This window comes from Salmo salar, chromosome 29 (assembly GCF_965601325.2).
Source record: "Salmo salar chromosome 29, fSalSal1, whole genome shotgun sequence".
Classification (NCBI taxonomy): domain Eukaryota; kingdom Metazoa; phylum Chordata; class Actinopteri; order Salmoniformes; family Salmonidae; genus Salmo; species Salmo salar.
This window is the reverse complement of record NC_138319.1, coordinates 17,283,325-17,307,369: the sequence shown is the minus strand read 5'-3', so window position 1 is coordinate 17,307,369 and position 24,045 is coordinate 17,283,325. Positions and strand designations below refer to the sequence as shown.

General features: G+C 43.4%; 1 protein-coding gene across 4 annotated transcripts in view; it reads left to right on the top strand.

The window, feature by feature from the left end:
* The first annotated feature begins 215 nt into the window (after nt 1-215).
* Nucleotides 216-24,045, top strand: part of arhgap21a (Rho GTPase activating protein 21a) — a 103,235-nt gene continuing 79,405 nt past the window's right edge. For all 4 annotated transcript variants that reach the window (XM_082970711.1, XM_082970709.1, XM_082970710.1 and 1 more), the window contains exons 1-2: nt 216-643; nt 1,712-1,954. In XM_082970711.1, coding sequence (XP_082826837.1) covers nt 1,880-1,954 — 75 coding nt within the window. In that variant the 5' untranslated portion in view covers nt 216-643; nt 1,712-1,879. The remainder of the gene's footprint in view (nt 644-1,711; nt 1,955-24,045) is intronic.

Below are 24,045 nucleotides of genomic sequence, written 5' to 3'. Positions count from 1 at the left end.
ATTGACATGTGTATTAAAAAAAATCGCCCTGATCAAACGTTTAGTGATGTGTCACTGAAGTGACCACTAATATTCCTGGACATTTTATGTAAGAACCTGTCCAGTTGGCTGGGTTTAAAAACACGATTTTAAACGTTGAGTGTGATTGGATAATAGACCCGAGAATGAGCAGAGGGGCGGTGTTTCTAGAAAATCGGAGATTCGCCCATCCTGCAACCTAGTCTGTTGCGCGCTGCCAACAGGGACCAAAAAGGAATACGACGAAATACTTTTTGTTTCAATTCTGTTGTAAAATGTGGATGAAGAACGCTCTAGGATTTTATGAATTTTAATGAATAACAGCGCCGTGAAATTTCTCGCGTGGTCAAAATAGTAAATCTATTGTAATGGGCGTTTACCTTGTTTTTTTTAGCCTGATTTTCCTAACAGGTAGCTAGCACTAGCTATCCAGTGGTAACTACTCAAACGAAAATAGCCCGCTTGTTGTGGTCTTTGGTAATGGTAGTCAGCGAAAACACACTTGCGTTTGACACATTGCCTATTGCCTTTGAATTACTTTTATGAACAACAGTCATTTCTCTTCTTCTAAAGCGAGGACAATGTATAATTTTGTGCTACGGAGTTTTTCATGAATTTGTAACAGGTAGGTTGCTCATGCAGATGTACAGTCCTACCGACAGCTTCAGTTGCTGTTTGTTTGATACAAACTTGTGTGGTGATACAATGTTGTTTTCGTAAACACACTCGCCGACAGCGTTTCAATTTAGAACTGGACCGAATTATGTGGCTATTTTGCGACAACTATAAACCATAGTTCCATTGAACGTTCTCTGTGGTAGTTCGTTGTGTGGCTTTGGGCGCATGATGGCTGATATTTACTCGTGCTTTCATTGGCAACCTATCCAGAAAACTCGTGCGTCAATCTTAGGCTACTGTGTGTATGCAATCCAGTCGTGTCTCTAAACAGAATAGTATTTTGATTAATATACATTTTATTATGTATTATGCATATCTACACCTGACCATTTGGCATTGGACATCGGTCAAGCATTGCAACAAAGTAATAAAATAAAAAAATATCCTAAGCGACTTGGTCGTTATACCACATGCATATCAAAAGCCATGCAACCCAGCTGTCGACTGTCGTCAGTATCTCGATTTAGGTCAAACAAGTGGATAACACAATCATGCGACAATGACAACAACGCACTTCATTGCATCTGATGGCAACTGAGATCGGACCATGCAGGAATATGATAATCACAGTTCATTGTTTACAAGCAATAGTAGTGTAATACAGTACAAGTAGCCATCTCCTGCCGAAGTGCTCTCAACAAAATTGAATCCTGGACTGATGCGCAACTGAATGTGGAATACAAAAGCAATTACATTTGTTTAGAGATGGCCTATATTGAATATGTTATTATGTTGGTCTTTCGTTGCATAATAGCCTGCTTCCATAAACGAAATTGTATGAACTAAAGTTTACAATGTGACAGTATATTTGAAGCCCCATGGGTATTCCACCAGTGTGTAAACATTTATGTGAATGTAGCCTAATAAACTATTTTATTATTTACTGAGACCAAGAAGCACAAGACCCAGTCATTCAAATGGCCTACTGGGGAGGTGCTTGTTGCTCTCGGATAGGGTGCATGTATTCATTTCATCTCATCATCTTTTAACTTTCTACTGTGTTTATTCCATGTAGAGTTTTACAATCAACGAAAATGAAGAGGGAGGACTGTGGTGTGGATTAGAACCCTTCCTGCTTCCACTGTGGCTGGACGGAGTAGCCTATCACTTGGTTTTGGATCTCTTCCCCCTTTCTCAATGTGGGCTCCAAAGGACTTTTGCCTTGGTGGTTTGAAATGAAATAATGGCGACACGTTGGACTGATTCACGGCAAGACGATGAAGAGAATAAACACAGAGACGTGTCTCGAAGTTGTGAGGTAAGACTTTTCCCACATTTTAGGTGTGGTAAGGCTGAGAATGTGACAGTCCCCGTAAGCTTGCGGTGCAATCTCACATCGGACAAGCGCTTGTTTCTAATTGTGACAGTGGCGCGTCTTGCCCACCGACCAGAAGACAATGGCTTTTTGACGAGGTCATTTGTCCAGACTCCCGATTGCCGCCCGACAGTTAGTAAAATGGTGTGGATATGTGTGTAATATTGAGGTTGTTAAATTTGCACAAATCCTAGGAATGCATTTTAATCACCAATGTAGTCTAGAGATAACAGCTGTCTATCACTGGGGTGTCATTCAAACAAGCCTTTTGATTAGAGTTCCTGAACCAATTCAAGGGAGATACTCTACTCTACTCTACTCTTAATGGCGTAATTTCAGTATGATCCTTTTTATCAACACTGGCACTGTGTTGCAGTTGGTTCACGCTCACTAGTGATTGACAGTTATGCCGGAAACAAGCACAATGCACACCACCTGTTGGAACAGCAACACATTTGAGACTATAGCATTTACCTCAGACCCACTGACTAAAATAGGTCAGACTTGTAATGCTTTCATTGTTTTGTAACCCACAAAATTGTATTGTGATGCATGGAGGACTTGATGCCACGCGTGTTGTTAGCGATGTACAGGTAACTGCCAAAATAAAGCAAACACCACCATAAAGTGTATTTTTTAATAGGGTGTTTGGCAACCACGAGCCAGAACCGCTTCAATGCACCTTGGCATAGATTCTACAAGTATCTGGAACTCATTCTTCCACAAGAAATTCCATTGGTGTTTTGTTGTTGATGGTGGTGGAAAACACTGTCTCAGGCACTGCTCCAGAATCTCCCATAAGTGTTCAATTTGGTTGAGATCTGGCGACTAAGACGGCAATGGCATATGGTTTACATAATTTTCATTCTCATCAAACCATTCAGTGACCACTCTTGCCCTGTGTGGATGGGGGCATTGTCATACTATGGGGGCATAGCCATGGTAGGCAAAGTAATGTCCTGCCTATCATTTTTATACATGAGCGTGATGGGATTGCTTAATTAACTCAGGAACCACACCTGTGTGGAAGGGCCTGCTTTCAAAATACTTTGTATGCCTCATTTACTCAAGTGTTTCCATTATTTTGGCAGTTACCTGTACATCAATAGGCCTATGTCTGGAATACAAGGTGGTGTGTGTGTGTGTGTGTTGGCTCATGTTATTGGCTCTGTTATTTCAGGCCAATAGGTACACTTGATGCTGACCGTCACCAACACTTGCTGAATGCTATTAAAAAGACACTACGCGACGCTGTTGTGTGATAATGATCCTCACTTTCATAAACCCATGACCTTTTGCGCTGCTGTGAATCCCGGTGCAAAGTTTCTATGAACAAACTCCCGCTGAGTGATTTTAAGTGTTACAGAGCAATGCAACGGCATTCACATCTGCCGGCGTGTGAGGTGACAGAGTTCGCTGCTCTTTTTTTATAACCACTTTCCGAGTGCTTACGGCGTCCAAATATAATTTCCATTTGCTGATCTAATCTTACTGTCCATTTTCTGGCCAGCCCTATACCAAGCTCAGATAAATGCCACATTCTAGAACACATCTCTAACCTCATCCCAAGCCCCCACACACACAGTGGCATCCACAGTTACATCATCGTCATCAGAGGCTGGCTGCATGTCATAACAGTATAGCAGTAGCATGTTTTGGATTAACCCGTCATGCGACATGGCAAAACCACTACTGCGTAATCCTCTTACCCAGTGCAGGAGTGTGTACTGTATGGATGTCAAATCTTTGGGAGCAAGGCAGGCAAGGGGTAGATGGCAGGGGAGTGTTGGAAGGGAGGGGCACCATGGAAAGGGGGAGTGAGGTGTGCAGGTGTGATCGTTGGCAGTCGGAAGTTGTCTGAGGTAAGTTATTCTGAAGTCCCAAGTTCGAAGCGGTGCAGATATCGAAGCTCGACGCAGACAGTAAAGCCCTATAATACATTAGGAAGCAAGCATGGAGGGGGAATAACACCTAAAAAAACTACAGCATACTTGGTTCCGTATTCTGGAAGGCTATGACTTTTATAGCCAGGCATGGAACTGTGAAGTAGCCTTGTGGTTTGGTTTTACTCCCAGCAGTTGTTCCAGTCTAGTACCTCTCAAGCCACCTAAAGATTTCCTCTTCACCAAGTTAAACTATAACCACAGTTTCACAGCAGGTGATTCTGAATCCTTCAGCAGACACAAATTATGCATCTATCATGTTTTATTACAATGTCCCCTCTTATTTCTCTTTCCCCCTCTTTCTCGGTACTTACTACTGCAAGCAAACATACTCACAGTCCCACTTCTTCCCTATTTTGTCGCTGTTTCACTTGTCTGTGCCTTACTTTAACGCTGTGCTGCTGGGTGACTCTATGGTAATGGAATTATGCTGAGACTCAAATTTTTCACTTTAAAATGTATGCCAAACAAAAACCATGGATTTTTAAGTTTAATAAACCATACAACTATGCAAGATTGCTACTTTGAACAGTTTACACAGTAAAAAAAACAAATTTACTGGAAAACTGCAAATGCAAACTTTGCTAACATAATTGCGGTAAAACCTCCCACAATTTTATTATGTTACCAAACTTTGTATCTGCACAGTTCTTCCTGTAAATGTGTTTTTGTAAAATGTGCAGTGGAAATTGTTAAAAGTAGTCATTGTGCATAGTTATATTGTTTGTTAAACATTGAAATACATCGTTTTTGTTTGGTATACATTTTGAAAGGGAAAACATTTGAGTCTCCGTGTCATTCCATTACCATGGAATTGCCTGTCTCAAACTTTGTTTTTGGATGATAAATGTCCACAATTGCAGCTGAGGGCTCTTAAAGACAGTGGTGGTCAAGTACCCAATTGTCATACTTGAGTAAAAGTATAGATATCCTAATAGAAAGTTACTCAAGTAAACGTGAAAGTCACCCAGTAAAATAGTAATTGAGTAAAAGTATTTGGTTTTAAATATACTTAAGTATATTTTAGCAGTTGCATGTACTTTTGATACTTATGTATCACTTTTGATACTTATGTATCAAAAGTAGAAGTAAAATTATAAATCATTTCAAATTCATTATGTTAAGCAAAGCAGACGGCACCATTTTCTTGTTTTTAAAATGTACGGATAGGCAGGGGCACGCTCAAACACTCAGACATTATTTACAAAAGATGCATTTCTGTTTAGTGAGTCAGCCAGACTGTAGGGATGACCATGTGTTCTCTTGATAATTTCACAGTTTCCCTGTCCTGCTACGCATTCAAAATGTAACGAGTACTTTGGGTTTCTCAGGAAAATGTATAGAGTAAAAAGTACAATATTTTCTTTAGGAATGTAGTGAAGTAAAAGTTATGAATACCCAATAAAAACTACTTAAGTAGTACTTTAAAGTATTTTTCCTTAAGTACTTTACACCACTGTTTTAAAGACCCCAAAGATGACAATGCAGGACTGCTCTGCACAAAGGCCTATGTCCCAGTCCACTATTTGAAAAATGACAGCGGTCAAAGGGGAGGTCCTCCAGAGGTTGATGTAGGATCCTGAAGAACAAATGCCCCTCTTATTTCACAATTTCTCCTTTCAAACATGGAGGTAGATGGAAATGCAAAGATGTAGCCACGTGTCAGCGCTGTGCTCTTTACGCCTGAAGCCCCCTTTTGTGAGCAATAATCAGCACCTGCGGCCTGGCATGTGGGAACTGGGCAGGTGCTACTCTGTACCTGCTAACACACACGCAGACACACACTTCCATCCCTTGTCTCTTACACAAGCGCCACTGCTTATGAAATCCCATTCCCTCGGGTCTAATGAGAGTTCAGGCCCCAGGCAACCAGGGCAGGACAGAGGCTGGGGGGGTTGTAGTGGAGCTGCCTCTGTCCCATTCACTCCCATCTCCTTAATGAGGGAGATTTCAAGGCCTGTCTTCACCTAACCCCCTCTCCCCGGCTGTGAGGAAAGTGATGGTAGCCACGCAGGGGTAATTTAGGCACAGCTGCTCACAGTCATTAGGAGAAAAACACTCCACATACACACCCCACTCCTCAACCCCCCCGTATTCAGGGCTGGGTCCAGCATGACCAGCTGAGGCCCCTCTCCTCGTGAGTGTCTGGCTCTGGGGTTCATCCTGGGTGATCCCCTCTTACCACTCTCAACTAACCCAAACATGATGCTCAATCCACATTTAGAAGGACCTCTGGTCCTGTTGCCTACCCTTTCATTCACATAATACTATGGCTGTTGAGTTGTTTGCTCAGAATTTGTGACGTATTGATCCGTTATAAAAGGATGTTAGTGAGGAAGGTCTGTCGCTGGCCCTCCCTAACCAACTATCTCTGACTATGATGGTTCAAACCATTTCATCGTGTTCGTGTTGATGCAGGGGTGTGCATTCCTGCACTAGTTCAGTGCCGGTTGTCATTGTACCCACCCTCCGATGGCTATCTGTATTTCCTCTTTCCGACATGTATCGATCCATCCCCTGCTCAGAGAGAGAGAGGGAGAGAGGAGTAGCCGTGTTTTGAGTGCTGTTGATGCACTCCTCTTTCCACTAGACGTAGCCTCTCCCTCCCCCGTAAAATCCTGCTCTTTTATCCCCGATGCGCTTGTCTTTCACTCGCCCTCTATTCCGACATGTTTTCTGTGACGCTATATTTAACCCCTGGGGGTTGAAGTTAAAAAAAACGTTATTTCCTGCCCTATTCCTTCCCTGACATTCTTCTTGAAGCCAGAATGCGAGTTTCCAGAAAGCTCTATTTTTAACAGTGAGTTTGATGTTCTGTGGTCAGTGCACTCCATGTGGACTGTAGTGTCCATGCGAATGCTGTCCGGTTTGGGTGGAAACTCGAAGTGAAAGACTTTCCCACAGTCTATCCCAACACCACACTCCTCGTGTCAAAAGAAGACACATTTTCATGAAGTCCCAAACTCAATTACGCCTTTTATGATTTCACTGTAACGATGAGCTAAAGTTTGTTTTTGAGATTTAATCTCATCCTTAGTAAATATTTCCTTAAATTTTGTTTTGTCATTTATCAATGCTTAAGTTAAAGTACAAATGAGCTGGATTTATGGAGATTTGACTAAACGAATTTGCTCTGCTTCTCCCTCGTCTGTAGCTCAATGCCCTCTAAATGCACTTTCCTCAAGGTTTTCTTCATATAAACAAGTCCTCAACACAAGCCCCTGACCTGAACTCCACCCAGGGAAAGATCATTATGTCCCCCGTACAAGAAACACACACGCCCTGTCTTGGGGAATTTACCAGGAGTGTCCTTTCTAAGGGCTTTCCCTGTATGCAAACGCCAAGATTGGCCCTCAGCCTGTTATTGTCACGACTGTGAGTGTGTGTCCAATGTGTTTTTGGGCATTCCCTATCTGGATCAAGCCTGCCATCAATTGCCCCTTTTTTTCCCTGGAAGAGACAATGGGAAGCTCTGACATGGGTGGCCTCGTTGGACTGAAGGTCACCTATTCATAGCTACTTTGCAGTGGTGTGTGTATCATTTGGACACACCAACTCATTCCAGGATTTTTCTTTATTTTTACTTTTTTTCTACATAGTTTTGATGTCTTCAGTATTATTCTACTACGAAATAACACATATGGAATAATGTAGTAACCAAAAAAGTGTTAAACAAATCTAAATGTATTTTATATTTGAGTCTTCAAAGTCGCCACCCTTTGCCTTGATGACAGCTTTGCACACTCGGCATTCTCTCAACCAGCTTCACCTGGAAGGCTTTTCCAACAGTCGGTGTTCCCACATATGCTGAGCACTTGTTGGCTGATTTTTTTCCTTCACTCTGCGGTCAGACTCTTCCCAAACCATCTCATTTGGGTTGATGTCGGGTGATTGTGGAGGCCAGGTCATCTGATGCAGCACTCATCACTCTCCTTCTTGGTCAAATAGCCCTTACACAGCCTGGGGGTGTGCTGGGTCATTGTCCTGTTGAAAAACAAATGATAGTCCCACTAAGCGCAAACCAGATGGGATGGTGTATCGCTGTAGTAGCCATGCTAGTTAACCTGTTATGGCTAGGGGGCAGTATTTTCACGGCTGGATAAAAAACGTACCCGATTTAATCTGGTTACTACTCCTGCCCAGTAACTAGAATATGCATATAATTATTGGCTTTGGATAGAAGACACTCCAAAGTTTATAAAACTGTTTGAATGGTGTCTGTGAGTATAACAGAACTCAAATGGCAGGTCAAAACCTGAGAGATTCCTTTACAGGAAGTGGCCTGTCTGACCATTTCTTGAACTTCTTTGCCATCTCTATCTTTTACAAAGGATCTCTGCTCTAACGTGACACTTCCTACGTCTTCCATGGGCGCTCAGAGCCCGGGAAAAACCTGAATGTCGTCATCCCAGCCCCAGGCTGAAACACATTATCGCCTTTCTCAAGTGGCCGATCAAGGGACTGTGGGCTTAGGCGCGTGCCCTGGTCGCCCCCGTCTTTGTGATTTTTTTCCTCTGTTTGCCGAAAAGGAGATTCCCGGTCGGAATATTATCGCTTTTTTACGAGATAAATTGCATAAAAATAGATTTTAAACAGCGGTTGACATGCTTCGAAGTACGGTAATGGAATATTTAGAATTTTTTTTTTGTCACGAATTGCGCCATGCGCACGACCCTGATTTACCATTTCGGATAGTTTCTGGAACGCACGAACAAAACGCCGCTATTTGGATATAACGATGGATTATTTGGGACCAAACCAACATTTGTTATTGAAGTAGCAGTCCTGGGAGTGCATTCTGACGAAGACAACAAAGGTAATAACATTTGTTATAGTAAATCTGATTTTGGTGAAGGCTAAACTTGCCGGGTGTCTAAATAGCTAGCCCGTGATGGCTGGGCTATGTACTTAGAATATTGCAAAATGTGCTTTCACCAAAAAGCTATTTTAAAATCGGACATATCGAGTGCGTAGAGGAGTTCTGTATCTATAATTCTTAAAATAATTGTTATGCTTTTTGTGAACGTTTATCGTGAGTAATTTAGTAAATTCCCCGGAAGTTTGCGGGGGGTATGCTAGTTCTGAACGTCACATGCTAATGTAAAAAGCTGTTTTTTGATATAAATATGAACTTGATTGAACAAAACATGCATGTATTGTATAACATAATGTCCTAGGTGTGTCATCTGATGAAGATCATCAAAGGTTAGTGCTGCATTTAGCTGTCTTCTGGGTTTTTGTGACATTATATGCTAGCTTGAAAAATGGGTGTCTGATTATTTCTGGCTGGGTAGTCTGCTGACATAATCTAATGTTTTGCTTTCGCTGTAAAGCCTTTTTGAAATCGGACAGTGTGGTTAGATAAAGGAGAGTCTTGTCTTTAAAATAGTCATATGTTTGAAAACTTCAATTTTTTGTATTTTTGAGGAATTTGTAATTCGCGCCACGCCTATCATTGGATATTGGAGCAGGTGTTCCGCTAGCGGAACGTCTAGATGTAAGAGGTTAATTAAGTGTGCCTTGAATTCTAAATAAATAACCGACAGTGTCACCAGCAAAGCACCCCCACACCATAACACCTCCTACTCCATGCTTTACGGTGGGAAATACACATGCAGAGATCATCCGTTAACCAACTTTGCGTCTCACAAAGACACGGCAGTTGGATCCAAAAATCTCACATTGGGACTCATCAGACCGAAGTACGGATTTCCACCTGTCTAATGTCCATTGCTCCTGTCTCTTCTTATTATTGGTGTCCTTTGGTAGTGGTTTCTTTGCAGCAATTCGACCACGAAGGCCTGATTCACACACTCTCCTCTGAACAGTTGATGTTGAACTCTGTGAAACATTTATTTGGGCTACAATTTGTGGCTGGTAACTCTAATGAACTTATCATCTGTAGCAGAGGTAACTCTGCTCTTCCATTCCAGTGGCGGTCCTCATGAGAGCCAGTTTCATCATGGCACTTGATTGTTTTCGCAACTGCTCTTGAAGGTACTTTCAAAGTTCCTGAAATGTTCTGTATTGACTGACCTTCATGTCTTTAAAGTAATAATGGACTGTCGTTTCTCTTTGCTTATTTGAGCTGTTCTTGCCATAATATGGACCAAATAGGGCTATCTTCTGTGTACCGCCCCTAAATTGTCACAACACAAGGAAAGAAGGCACACCTGTTATTTGAAATGCATTCCAGGTGACTACCTCATGAAGCTGGTTGAGAGAATGCCAAGAGTGTGCAACGCTTTCATTGAGGCAAAGGGTGGCTACTTTGAAGAATCTCATAAATAAAAAATATTTTGATTTTAAGACTTTTTAAAAATGTTAATACATGTGTTATTTCATAGTTCTCATTTCTTCACTGTTATTCAACAATGTAGGAAATAGTAAAAATAAAGGGAAAAACCCCTTGAAATAGTTGGTGTGTCCAAACTTTTGACTGGTACTGTATGTGTGGCCGTTACCTACTACACATTGACCATGCCCCATCTTTTCTTCTGGTCGAGGGATGAAGTCCCCTCACGGCTTGGCCCTGCTGGATGTTATCTTTCTCTCTCAAACTGGCTATGAGCTGAATGCCATTATGGCACTGGAGAGAGGGACGGATGGATGAAGAGGGGAGGGGTTCAGGAAGAAGAGAGATTAGCTGGTAGAAAACACGCCAGCCCTTTTCTTTCTCTCTTTCCCTCTCTTTTTTTTCTCTCTCTCTTTACTCCAACTGGCTCACTGTCACAGCTTCTTCTGCCTGGATGCCCCCGTCCTTCTGGAAGATAAAGGGACGGTGTAGAAAGAAGTGGAGGAGGGGAAAGACAGGCAGACAGACACTGCAGCACCAGCCTAATGCTCACTGAAGCCGAGGTGGTGTCCATTACATATGCCCAAGGCGTCTATGCTGCCTGTGTCTTTCTCTGTCTCTCGAGACACGCCACACTGAGGCTGATATGTAGTAGTATGAAGTACAAGGACGCAACTTCGCCCACCTTACATTGCGGTCGTACTCTCTCCTTTCTCTTTTTTCATTTGTTTCCCTCTAGTTTTTATTCATCAAGTCACAGATTAACACTGTCGGTGCGGATGGATGAATGAATGTGCGTACAGAGGGACGGGCATTGTCATGCCAAATAGTGACCGGCTGCCAACTCCTGCTATGAGCCTGATCAGCCATCCTGTCACCCCCCCTCTTTCTCTCTGTCTCACTCCTTCTACACGACACAGATGCTAAAAGTTGTCTCTTTCAATGCCTTTTGACGGCCGCTGACTAACACTGTTATGTCCCGCCATAACAAAAATTGCCTTGAAAATATGGTTTCTTTGATGTACAACTGCGTCATCTTCCATCTACTCTTCAGCTGATAGGCTACATGCAGTTATTATACCAAACCGATTCCCATAAAGACAAATTACTCTCAATTATTGGCAGTGGCATCTAAGCCTTTGATGTGCGTAGATCTCAGACCACAAATCTAATGGGGAGAAGTTGCCCGTCCTTTTCGTTTCCCTACCAGTAATTTCCTGCATATGAGCTTTTCTCCTGACTTGCAAATCTACCTCCAAAAGCACTTTCACTTCTTTTCCTGTGTGTTTTTCAATGAGAGCTTACGTAAGGTTGTTATCGGGGTCATATCTTGAGCTCTGGTGTTAGTAGGGGCTTTGAGGTTCTTGGCAGGAAACCACATTATTTCCTGTCGGCGTCAGTACTGGAAATGAGCAAGGGCACCCTGATGAATGAATGATTTCATGAATGAACGGCAGAATGAGGGAACGGTAGAGAGAATTTTGTTCTTATCCTAATGTCGGAGGCCGACGTTTGGTGTTTTTGTACGATATCCTTTGGCCAATGTATTAGGAATTCTTAGAAACCGAGACCTGTAGTTGACCTGACACCAAAGCCCACTGTATGTCGGTTCACAGTTCAGTTCACCTAGATTAAGCTATTTAGAGTAGGTGTAGCTTAGACTGTGATACAATACCATGTCTCTGTCCCTCCATGGCACATGCATGCACTGTGTGTTGTTCAGAGCAGCAGGGCGGCATTGATTTTGTGTGTGTGTGTGTGTGTGTGTGTGTGGGGACGAGCGATGGAACTGCATGTCTGCACCACACGATCCATAACTCAGGATTGATTGGATTATATTGGTGGGGAATGGGGTGATGTGCTCCGGACCAGCCTATTCCTGGTAGTGGGAGGATGGGATGGGGGTTGCACAGCCACGTTTCAGCAGGATGTTACGACAGTATGTTGTTGAGATGCTATTTATAGGCAGAGGCTCACACGTGGTATTTTCCAAATTCTTTGTTGTTGTTTGCCCTTTTCATCTCTCCTCTTTCCAGATGTTTTGGACACATTATGCATTGCTGCATGTATGAGATTGACAGATTTGTCTGGATTAGTTTAGTCCCCATCATGCCTTCCACAGCCTTTGTGGTCTTTGATCTTTTGCATCAGCTACATTGACGAAACGGCAGCTTTTCATTGGTCACACCACATTTTAGATTTTGCCAGTTAGCCTTTTGGCTATTTAGAAGGGTTATGCTCATAGGGAGAGGAGCAGAGCAGTCATTTCCGAAGTCAGGCATGGGTTGTGATTATGTACCTGGGAGAGTGCGGTGGTTACAGGGGCCAATGGCTATGAATCCTCCCACTTTGTTGATGCGGTGCCGTGGATGGGGCCCCGAGGGGGTCATCCAGTCTAGACATGATGAGTGTGGCCAGAGTGACCTGCCTGACACCAGTGTGTTTTGTAGCCTTCTGACCCACAGTGGTCCCCTGAACGTGCTGCTGCCTACACTGTCAGCCACCTCTGATATATGTTGATCCCCAAACCTATTCCTCTGTCACCTAGATCCATTCCACATAGAGTTATTATCACAATAACTAACAATAGAAAGATGGGTTAGGGTTTCATAAGCTGATTCTAGCCTAAACATGCTAGATGCAGTCTTTCTTTCACATAGGTCTAAATTCTGCAGCAATTGGGCTAGAGGTATGGGTTGGCAGTGTTACAGTGTGTGTTGGTTTTAGCTATCCCTATGCACACAGGCTATTGGATCGTTGAGCTTTTCCCTTCAGGCAGTGGCAAGCTGACATCCTGTGGTTCTCTAATTTATTGTGTGCGTGCATGTGTTTTTATGTGTCTAGTAAGGTAGTATTAAAAATGCATGAAGGCCCTGTAGCCCTCGACTCAAACTCATTGTCTGGCACTGTTAGGCTGGTAATTGGTCATGGCCTCGGTAATTTGTTGGGTTCTGATGTGAGCATCACAGGTTTCAGTGATGAAAGTGTTTAATGTCGCAAAATAATAACCCTCTGGATATGATAGAGCATCAAGGGTTCCAGCAGCACACAACTCTGCATATTCACCCTTCAGTAATCCAGTGCTCTCATATTCTTTTAGCTAATCCAGTCTCTTGGGTTTTGTTGGTTTTGTTTTTGAGATACTGAGATAAGAGACTGTTAAGAAAAGCCGGGTTTGACTGGATGTTTATTTCTTTACTCGGGCGAGAAACTTTGGACGTGCTCCGTCTGTTTTGAGGGTGGGGCTGCGTCACTCCTTTCACTTGCTGTCATCCAGGGAGTATTCCTCCTGTGAAGAAAATAGATTTATGCTAAAATTAGTAAATAAATATATAAAGGAAGGAAGCCGGTGAGAGTACCCGCATTGCCTGCAAACTGCAGAGTCACTCAGGACTCCGCTGTGGAGGCAGATGCACTGCAGAATCCTCTCCGTCTCACCCAAGACAACACAGCTAGGAGCTTCTTAAGACTTTACCGTCTTTCATAATGACTTTTACATTTGACAGTATAGGTGAGTGGGCGCAGTTGCAGTGTCTCTTACCTGTTCTCGTCTTGCTGGAGTAGAGTTGGTTTCAGGACTGTCAGCAGCGGGGGGAGGTAGAGGACTTGTGCCTTCTGTCCTAGTCGGTTTAGTGCCCTCTCTGACGCAGCACCCCTTCCGATCGGTGCAAGCTGTCACAGCTCCTCCGACCGCCTGGCACGGCTGCAGACACCGGCACCGAGAGTCTCACAGTACAGCCTGCTGAGAAGACTGTCAAGAGGAGGGGAGAGGGAGGGAGAATCTGCCTCCCAGGACTCTGCAGGTGTAGCTCCCAATTCTGTCACTCGTAGGTAACCATGGATACTCCTGTCCATCAACTTAGAATTGGACCGTAACCAAGGAGCATTGATGTCTCTCTTTTGTCACGGCAACAGACACCAAAGTCTCTGAGGATCTCCTGCATCCCGTCTTTTTTGTGGTGTATTTATGTGTTCACTGGTCCTGCAGAGTACGAATGTATGCATTATTAAGATAGTGTTAATGAGCTTTGAAGGGGATGCCCACATCTGACAGAATGCCCGCTGGACGCACAGATGGGCATAGGGATGCTACCCCCTCTGCCGCCTCCTGATGACGTGTTGTCCACCCTGTTTATACCCCCTGCTGTGCCAGGACATCGGAGCACGATTGGCAACAGCCAGGGTTGGGGGGATACACAGTTGACACTGACAGGCAGCCCTGGGGCAGTGCCCCCCCCCCCCCCCCCCCCCGTAGCAAATCATGGCTCACCTCAAGGTGCTGGACTGCGTGATGAACAACAACTGGAGCGCTCTCTGTGACCTGTACTGCGCCTGGAGCAATCAGGTCGGTCTTAACTCTCTCAGCTATCTCCTTCCTTAGATGTTCTGTGAAGTTGACAACATGGCATAGCAATGTTACTTCTTCATTGAGAAAGCAGCTTTGATGCAGTGTGGCATGGTTTATACCCCCTTTCTCCTCGCAGCTTCACTCTCCTGTCCCTCCTCGGCCCTCTCCTCTACCGGTGTCTAAGAAAGGCACCCTTGACACCTTGCATATTTCTAGCTCTATTCACTACTCCAGCGTGGCATGGGGACCAGTAAACCGGTGGCATGGTGACCTCTGGACCGTTGCCCTGTACTGTAGCTTGTAGCGCTGCATAGTTAAAGTTACATTGAGTTGTGCAGTATTTGTGTGTGACGTCTGTTTATATTTTGGGAGTAGCACTGCAGACTACAGTTCTATGTACTTCCTCTCTGTGCAACGTGTGTGTGTGCACGTGCATGCTTGATCTGCCGTAGGCTATTTACTGTAGTGCTGTGGGTGAACTTGTGTGTGCGCATTTGTCTCGTTCAATTGGGCACCCTTCTGTGGCAGGCTACTTCAATCTTCTCACTGTAAAAGCAACACTGTACTTATTGTTCCAAAAATATTTTTTTTGTGCCTTGTCCTGTGTGAAGTGACTGCAGGGTTGCTCTCTCTCGCCCCGTCCGCTAATTTAATTTTAGCCGCACTGAAAGTTGTTTGCGTCCCACGCCGAACTGACAGCTGTGTGGTGCTGCTGGCTACGGCCTTTGAAAACGGCCTTTGTGTACCGGCTGCACCAAGGCTTCATGAAATATTCAGTCAGACACCTGGCCATGAAGGGAGCAGCTCGAGAAGCTCCATCCCCATCTTATCACTTCACTAACTCTCACTCTTAGTCCCTTCAAAGACCAAGGAATAATATGTAACAATATAACGTTGATCTGTGTGTTACAAAAGGCAAATATCCCGTGTGGTATTTCAATATGTTGGCCACTTAAAAGAAGATTAGTCACAAACTCCGGCTTTGAACTTGTCTTTCTTTCTTTCTTTGCCGGATGGCCAGACAACGTTCCAGTGTACAGTGGGGTTCAATAGAGAGTGATTCCTTTCATCCTCTTTTTAATGCAGGTTTTCTGTGCCCTCGCTCTGCTCCCTTCCTGCTAGATGGGGATTAGGCTGCTCCATGTTTGTATGGGGCCCTGCTTCTTTTGTTGAATATTCAAGACCACACTGCAAAACCAAAACTTGGAATATCTCATCAGAGATCAAGTTCCAAGGGGAGACACAACTCTTTGAAGTACAACAGAGACATTTTGCCTTTGTTGTCCATCTGCACGTGTATGCCTTCTTTCACCTTAGTTAACACCGTGCGCAGGGTTAAACAGCATTGTGTGTGTGTGTGTGTGTGTCACAGGGCACCTTGTCACAGCCCTGCCCTGTCAAACCTCTGATCTCTGATAGAGGAGGTGGATTAATAATTCATAGTGGGGCCCAGCAGTGAGCAGCCCAATTAGCTTCCGTTGCATCTGGGGGGGCCCTGGGTAGCAGAATTGGCCCACCTGCTCTCTGTCTCGTGTGTGTGTGAGAGGGATGAGGGGGTATGTGTGCAATGGGCTGGGCCTTTGTCTGGACCTCTGGAGGATATTCCTCACGCTACCTACCCCCCACAGGACCACACCCTCACTGGAGGGAGCGGAAGATGATGCCCTCCGGTGCAAATAGATGAGGAGAAATTAAAAACAAAGGAAAGTGAAAGCAATACAACAGACCAGGCGGGGTTCTAGTCAACATAACAAACTAGGATAACATTCCAAACAACCAATCGTGGGGGAGACTCCTCACACTCTGTGTTGGTGAGCCCACATCAGGCTCTGACTGTGCAGCCCCTGACACTGGGCCTAGCCTGTGATTTTAAACTGGCCTGGCCCTCTCTCTCCCCTCTCTTTGTGGAGAGGAATTCCAGGCCGCTGGCCTGCACAATCGCCCACCGATTAGCATATGAATGCTGCTTAGGGGAAGTGAGCGCAAGGGTGGGAGGAGGGGGGGGTCATAAAAGTTCCAATTCGGTCGCAACACACTGAACAGACACTTGCCGTGTCAGAATACCCATACTTGCGCCCTAAATAGTAGGCCGTTTTGAGTATGTGGGGGGGAAAAAAGAGTATAATAGTATGCGACGTTTTGAAAACGCAGTATACTTTAAATGCCCGGATGTCATACTGATTTCAGCTTTGACAACAGCTGATCAAGTAGGTATGCGGATGTCGTACCGAAATCAACGAATAGCAGGAATCGATGCAATCGATCATGACCCCATTATCAGTATTCAAAAATATGATATTTTTGTAGTAGGTACATTTTCGAAAATCGAGTGGTTTAAATGCCAGGAGGTTATACTCATCTCAGCTTTTCATCTAGTAGAATTCGATGCACACTTTCCACAGTGCACTGGATGAGGTGGGCTGCGAGTGATAGGCCCTAGTTCTTTCAAGTAGCCAAACATCAAAACTAGGCTACTTAATTGGGAAGATGTCAAATAGCGACGCTTCTACGTTGGTGTTCAAATGTAGGCTAAGTAGTTTTTGTTCTCAACATTATCAGGAGTATTACATCGTAGGCTACATCTTTAAAGACATAAGTATTTTTTTATGGGGGGTTGTGTGTTCTCATGTGTTTCTTGTTCTCTGGACCTTCATCAGAGCATTTAAACTAAACCATCTTTTGATTTCTGAATGTGTCGGCACCAGGGACTCGGAAAGTCGCTACGTGATTGATGTCATGCTAATCAGGCCTTTTGATTTGAGCAAATAGATTGTTTTAGTTCTGTAGGCTAGGCTACCTATTTTATTTATTTATGGATCAAAACTTAGCAGTCATTCTGATCTTGTTCCCAATGATCAGTGCTTTAGTTTGTTGCTGTCCAACGGTTCTGAATTTGCGGCGCAACCTACTGGCCACGTTTTTGTGTGCAATAGGCTTTCGATTTGAACATTTGAAAATGTTTGTTTACTAGACTTTTTTTATTTATTCAGTGCCAGTCAAAAGTTTGAATACACCTACTCATTCAAGGCTTTTACTTTATTTTTTACTGTTTTCTATATTGTAGAATAATAGTGAAGACATCAAAACTATGAAATGACACAATTGGAATCATGTAGTAACCAAAAAAGTGTTAAACAAATTTAAAATGTATTTTATATTTGAGATTCTTCAAAGTAGCCACCCTTTGCCTTGATGACAGCTTTGCACACTCTTGGCATTCTCTCAACCAGCTTCATGAGGTAGTCACCTGGAATGCATTTCAATTAACAGGTGTGCCTTCTTTCCTTAATGCGTTTGAGCCAATCAGTTATGTTGTGACAAGTTAGGGGTGGTATACTGAAGATAGCCCTGTTTGGTAAAAGACCAAGTCCATATTATGGCAAGAACAGCTCAAATAAGCAAAAAGTAACAACAGTCCATTACTTTAAGACATGAAGGTCAGTCAATACGGAAAATGTCAAGAACTTTGAAGGTTTTTTTCAAGTCCAGTCGCAAAAACCATCAAGTGCTATGATGAAACTGGCTCTCATGAGGACCGCCACAGGAAAAGAAGACCCAGAGTTATTTGTGCTGCAGAGGATAAGTTCATTAGAGTTAACTGCACCTCAGATTGCAGCCCAAATAAATGATTCACAGAGTTCAAGGAGACTGCGTGAATCAGGCCTTCATGGTCGAATTGCTGCAAAGAAACCACTACTAAAGGACACCAATAAGAAGAGACTTGCTTTGGCCAACAAACACGAGCAATGGACATTAGATCGGTGGAAATCTGTACTTTGGTCTGTTTAGTCCAAATTTGAGATTTTTGGTTCCAATTGTTGTCTTTGTGAGACGTAGAGTAGGTGAACGCATTATCGGATGTGTGGTTCCCACTGTGAAGCATGAAGGGGGTGTAGGTGTGCTTTGCTGGTGACACTGGTGATTTTATTTAGAATTCAAGGCACACTTAACCAGCATGGCTACTACAGTGAAGGAAAAGTAGCCAACAAGTGCTCAGCATATGTGGGAGCTCCTTTGACTGTTGGAAAAGCATTCCAGGTGAAGCTGGTTGAGAGAATACCAAGAGTGTTCAAAGCTGTCATCAAGGCAACGGGTGGCTACTTTGAAGAATCTCAAATATAAAATAAATGTATAATTTGTTTAACACTTTTTTTTGGTTACTACATGATTCCATATGTGTTATTTCATAGTGTTGATGTCTTCACTATTATTCTGCTGTGTAGAATATAGTAAAAAATAAAGAAAAACCCTTGAATGAGTAGGTGTGTCCAAACTTTTGACTGGTAATGTATGTTACAGCACTTTGGTTTCTGTAATAAATATGTTGAGATAAGAAACAGATCATTTGGTTCCATCTTTAGTCATTTTTAAATAGGATGGATGGGCTTATGTGGGTTCCTGTTTAGGTCGAATGTGATTGCCGACTATCAGGCTGTGTCATACTGCTTACTAAACGGTACGTGACGATGAGTACATACTATGTAGTACGCTAATATGGGTATTCAGATATGGCCACTGGCTTCTTCAGCCCTGGGCCAGGCCAATTGCTCATGTTCCATCAACAACACATTTTTGCACATGGGACGTAGTCAATTGTGAAATTATTGATTTGTTGAGAACCTCGTTAACTAGATCCTGAAACCTGCTTGGAAACCCAATAGACACTGACTGTAGCCTGCTTTGACTTGCTGTGGTAGAGGTTTGAATCGAGTGTGTGTGTGCTCGCCACAGAGTAGCTTCTGTTTTGAGTGCGTTTGCACGGTGTGTGTGAATGATTAAAAGCGGTTTATCCAAGCGTATAACTGTTGTGATACCCCCTGCTTTGCAGCTGAGCTTTGCACTTACCAGACAGGTGCGTGTCTGTTTTTCAAAGCACAATGAAACAAATAATTCTGGTTGAAAGAGAAGGCACCTGAGCTCCAAACCCATTTCTAATCTCTGTGAATGGCAGACCCTTTAACTGTTCTGTATCTAAGCGCTCCACGTTTAAAGTATTAAGGATACCAGGATAAACTCTTATCAGTTGACTGCTTTTAATGTGTCAGTCTGTACTGTATTTTTCCTATACACTACCTACATGTAGGCTGCCGCTAGCAATTGTTTAGGTGCTAGTTGATAAACACTACAACCTCCATTGTGAAACACTCGGCTATGTACAATAATATTTGTTGCAATTTATTTTATTGGGCCGTATTTTTAAATCTGATATAAAAAAAAAAATCTCAAATTACGTTGGGAATTGCCAGGGACCTCACGATACTATCACGATTCTATATGGATTGTGATATTTTATTTTTATCGTGATTTGACGTTCCAAACGTGTTGCTCAGTGTATGTTTGATGCAGAGAGACGATAGCATCAGAAAATGAGTTTTGATCAGTCATGGGAATACAAGTGCTGAAAACATGTCTCACTATAAAAAAATAAATGAACAAGCTATAGGATAAAACATTCCAGAGTTTTGGCGCAGGTACAGCAGACTAGTGCTAGCTAACGGTAACTAGCAAAAATAAAGGTGTGTGTGTGTGTGTTTTTACAAATCAATACTTTGAGTCAAAATGTAACTATACCCCCCCCCCCCCCCCCCACTAGTTATTACCCAACCGTGACATAATAGATTACTCATCTCATCATGCTACCATCTGGATGACATGCTATTCGCTCTCCCAAGACACTGCTGTATCTTTGCATTTGACTGACTGTCAGTCTGACTGCCCTGGATCTCTGTGCGCCTGTCATAATAGGAACCATCCATCTCAGCATCTGTGTGTAGGGAAGGAGGGTGCACAGAATGCTGATTCACCTTTTCCCCCCCTCCCTCCAACATCCCCTCACTCTCCATTTCCTCTTGAGATGGAGAGAAAGGGATTTATGGGTGGTGGTGGTGGTAGCAGTAGCAGCAGTGTACTGTAATGAACTCATCAAGCTAAGCTCAGGTCCACCATAACATCTTAAGATTCCCTGTCTCACCTATCCCTGGAGCTGTGTATTTCATCAACTGTAGAAGAATGCTTGGTGTTTGTTGTAGCCTACACATTGGTCTTGTCCTCTCGCTGAATAATGCTGAGTGAAGAAAATGTCTGCGGCGCTGCCTGTGTCAGAGAGGGAAGCACGGGCTCTGAATGAGAAGTAGCCCGACGATGATGCTGAGGTATGCGAGCTGGGCGACGAAAACCTCCCTCAAAGATGCAGCTCTCTTTGGCGCAATGCAGGCGGACTGGGAGGAGCTATTTGGAGTGGGTTGGACATATTTGGGGGGTGTGTGGTGTTTTACGGCTGTGTTAGTCTGTAGAGACCTCCACCTTGCCCAACCCCCACCACCTCGCTCAGAGGTGAGAGCGCGCTGGTTGTAAATATCACGGGCGTGCTGGGAGAGTAGGAGAGTGTAGCCATGACAACCGGGTGTGTGACAACAGAGCTCCCGAATGTGAGCTCTGCCCTTGCACAGAACATCACCTGCAGTGTGTGTGTGTGTGTGTGTGTGTGTGTGTGTGTGGTTGCGTCATGTGAGAGAGTCATGAAAAAGGGAACTACTGCCTCTCCTCCTTGGTAACAGTGCTGGGCTGCTAGAGAACACACCAATCACACTCATGTTAGTTGTTAGTCTGGTTTGTCAGTAAATGATATAAACAAGGTCTTCTTATGCATTAGTATGTATGTGTGTGTGTGTGTATATATGCGTATTTTCTATACAGTTTATGATAGTGCTTTTCTTGCCCTTCATCACAAAGTCCTCCCTTTTAGCTCCATGCCTAACCGGGGAGGGGAGGGGAATGGGGGGTGACAGGCACATTTTCCTGTGTTTTCCTCTCACAGCCTTGAGGCATCCCAGTAAAGGAGGTGTTAATTGGTTGTCTGCTCTGTGCCAGAGCGCGCTATTGGACTCGGCGTAAAGAGAAGCGGCGACAAACAAGGGGAATAATGCTCTCTGTTCTCTATCTGTCTATATGCTTTGTTCAGAAGGACGTCACCCCTATTAACATTCAGATGGCATACAGCAGTGATGTTCAACTAGATTCAGCTTGGGGCCAAATTTGTTTTTTCTTGAGTGGATGGTCATGGGGCTGGAGCTGCAAATTGATCGCAGGGGATGATCGCCCAAACAGATATAATATTTGACTAAAACGTAATCATTTCAAACCTTGCTTACCTTTGTATACGGTCACAAACACCGTATATCTCTCCAAGTGTGGGAATACTTTGGAATAGATTTCCAAAATTAAAATCACTAAAGTGCCTATAATATTGCTTGGTTTGGTCCAAAATAATCCATCGTTATATCCAAACAGCGGCGTTTTGTTCGTGCGTTCAGGACACTATCCGAAAGGGTAAATAAGGGTGACGAGCATGGCGCAATTCGTGACAAAAGAATTCTAAATATTCCATTACCGTACTTCGAAGCATGTCAAGTGCTGTTTAAAATCAATTTTTATGCCATTTTTCTCATAAAAAAGCGATTAATATTCCGACCGGGAATCTGCGTTTAGATAAACAGACAAAGGAAAAGAAACCATTCGGTCGAAGCGGGCACGCGCCTAAGCCCATAGTACTCTGAGTGGCCACTTGCCAAAAGCGATAAAGTGTTTCAGCCAGAGCCTGCCTCGATATCGTTCAACGTTTTCCCGGGCTCTGAGACCCTATGGACGACATAGGAAGTGTCACGTTATTGCACAGATCCTGAGTCTTCAATAAAAAGAGCCAAGATGCAACACTACTTCTCAGACAGGCCACTTCCTGCTTGAAATCTTCTCAGGTTTTGGCCTGCCATAGGAGTTCTGTTATACTCACAGACACCATTCAAACAGTTTTAGAAACCTTAGGGTGTTTTCTATCCAAAGCCAATAATTATATGCATATTCTAGTTACTGGGCAGGTGTAGTAACCAGATTAAATCAGGTACGTTTTTATCCAGCCGTGCAAATACTGCCCCCTATCCCCAACAGGTTAAGGTATTTGAAAATCGCGCCACAGGATTCAACTGGCTGTTACGTAGGTGGGACGAATTCGTCCCGCCTGCCCTAGAGAGGTTAAGAAAGGCATTGATGTTTATGGTTGGAGCAACGTGTACCTAAGCGATTATATGCAACGCAGGACAGGCTTGATAAACTAGTAATCATCAACCATGTGTAGTTAACTAGTGATTATGATTGATTGATTGTTTTTTATAAGATAAGTTTAATGCTAGCTAGCAACTTACCTTGGCTTCTTATTGCATTCGCGTAACAGGCAGGCTCCTCATGGAGTGCAACGTAAAGCAGGTGGTTAGAGCGTTGGACTAGTTAACCGTAAGGTTGGAAGATTGAATCCCTGAGCTGACAAGGTAAAAATCTGTCGTTCTGCCCCTGAACAAGGCAGTTAACCCACCGTTCCTAGGCCGTCATTGGAAAATAAGAATGTGTTCTTAACTGACTTGCCTAGTTAAATAAAGGTCTAAGAAAAACATTTCAAAAAAAAATCGCCGTCCAAAAATACCGATTTCCGATTGTTATGAAATCTTGAAATCGGCCCCAATTAATCGGCCATTCCAATTAATCGGTCGACCTCTATTTCATATCCAATTTAGGGATGGGAATTTCGGTCAATTTTGCTGCTGACTAACTGACCCTCATTAACCTCTCTGGTATAAGTGGGACGGTAGCGTCCCACCTCAACAACAGCCAGTGAAATTGCAGGGTGCCAAATTCAAAACAGAAATCCCATAATTTCAATTCCTCTAACATACAAGTATTATACACCATTTTATAGATAAACTTCTTGTTAATCCAACCACAGTGTCCGATTTCAAAAAGGCTTTACGGCGAAAGCACACCATGCGATTATGTTAGGTCAGCGCCTAGTCACAGAACCATACAGCCATTTTCCAGCCAAGGAGAGGCCTCACAAGTCAGAAATGGCGATTTAAATGAATCACTTACCTTTGATCTTCATCAGATGGCACTCACAGGACTTCATGTTACACAATAAATGTTTGTTTTGTTTGATAATGTCCCTCTTTATGTCCAAAAACCTCAGTTGAAATTGGCGCGTTATGTTCAGTAATCATTGTCTCAAACAAACATCCGGTGAAATTTCAGAGAGCCACATGAAATACTCATCATAAACATTGATGAAAGATACAAGTTTTATACATAGGATTAAAGATAAATGTCGTGTTAATCCAGCCGTTGTGTCAGATTTCAAAAAGGCTTTACAGCAAAAGCACACCATGCGATTATGTTAGGTCAGCGCCTAGCCACAGAAAACCATACAGCGATTTTCCAACCAAGGAGAGATGTCACAAAAGTCAGAAATGGCGTTAAAATTAATCACTTACCTTTGATCTTCACCTGGTGGCACTCCCAGGACTCCATGTTACACAATAAATGTTCGTTTTGTTCGATAATGTCCCTCTTTTTGTCCAAAAATCTCAGTTTTGTTGGTGCGTTTTAGTTCCGTAATCCAAAGGCA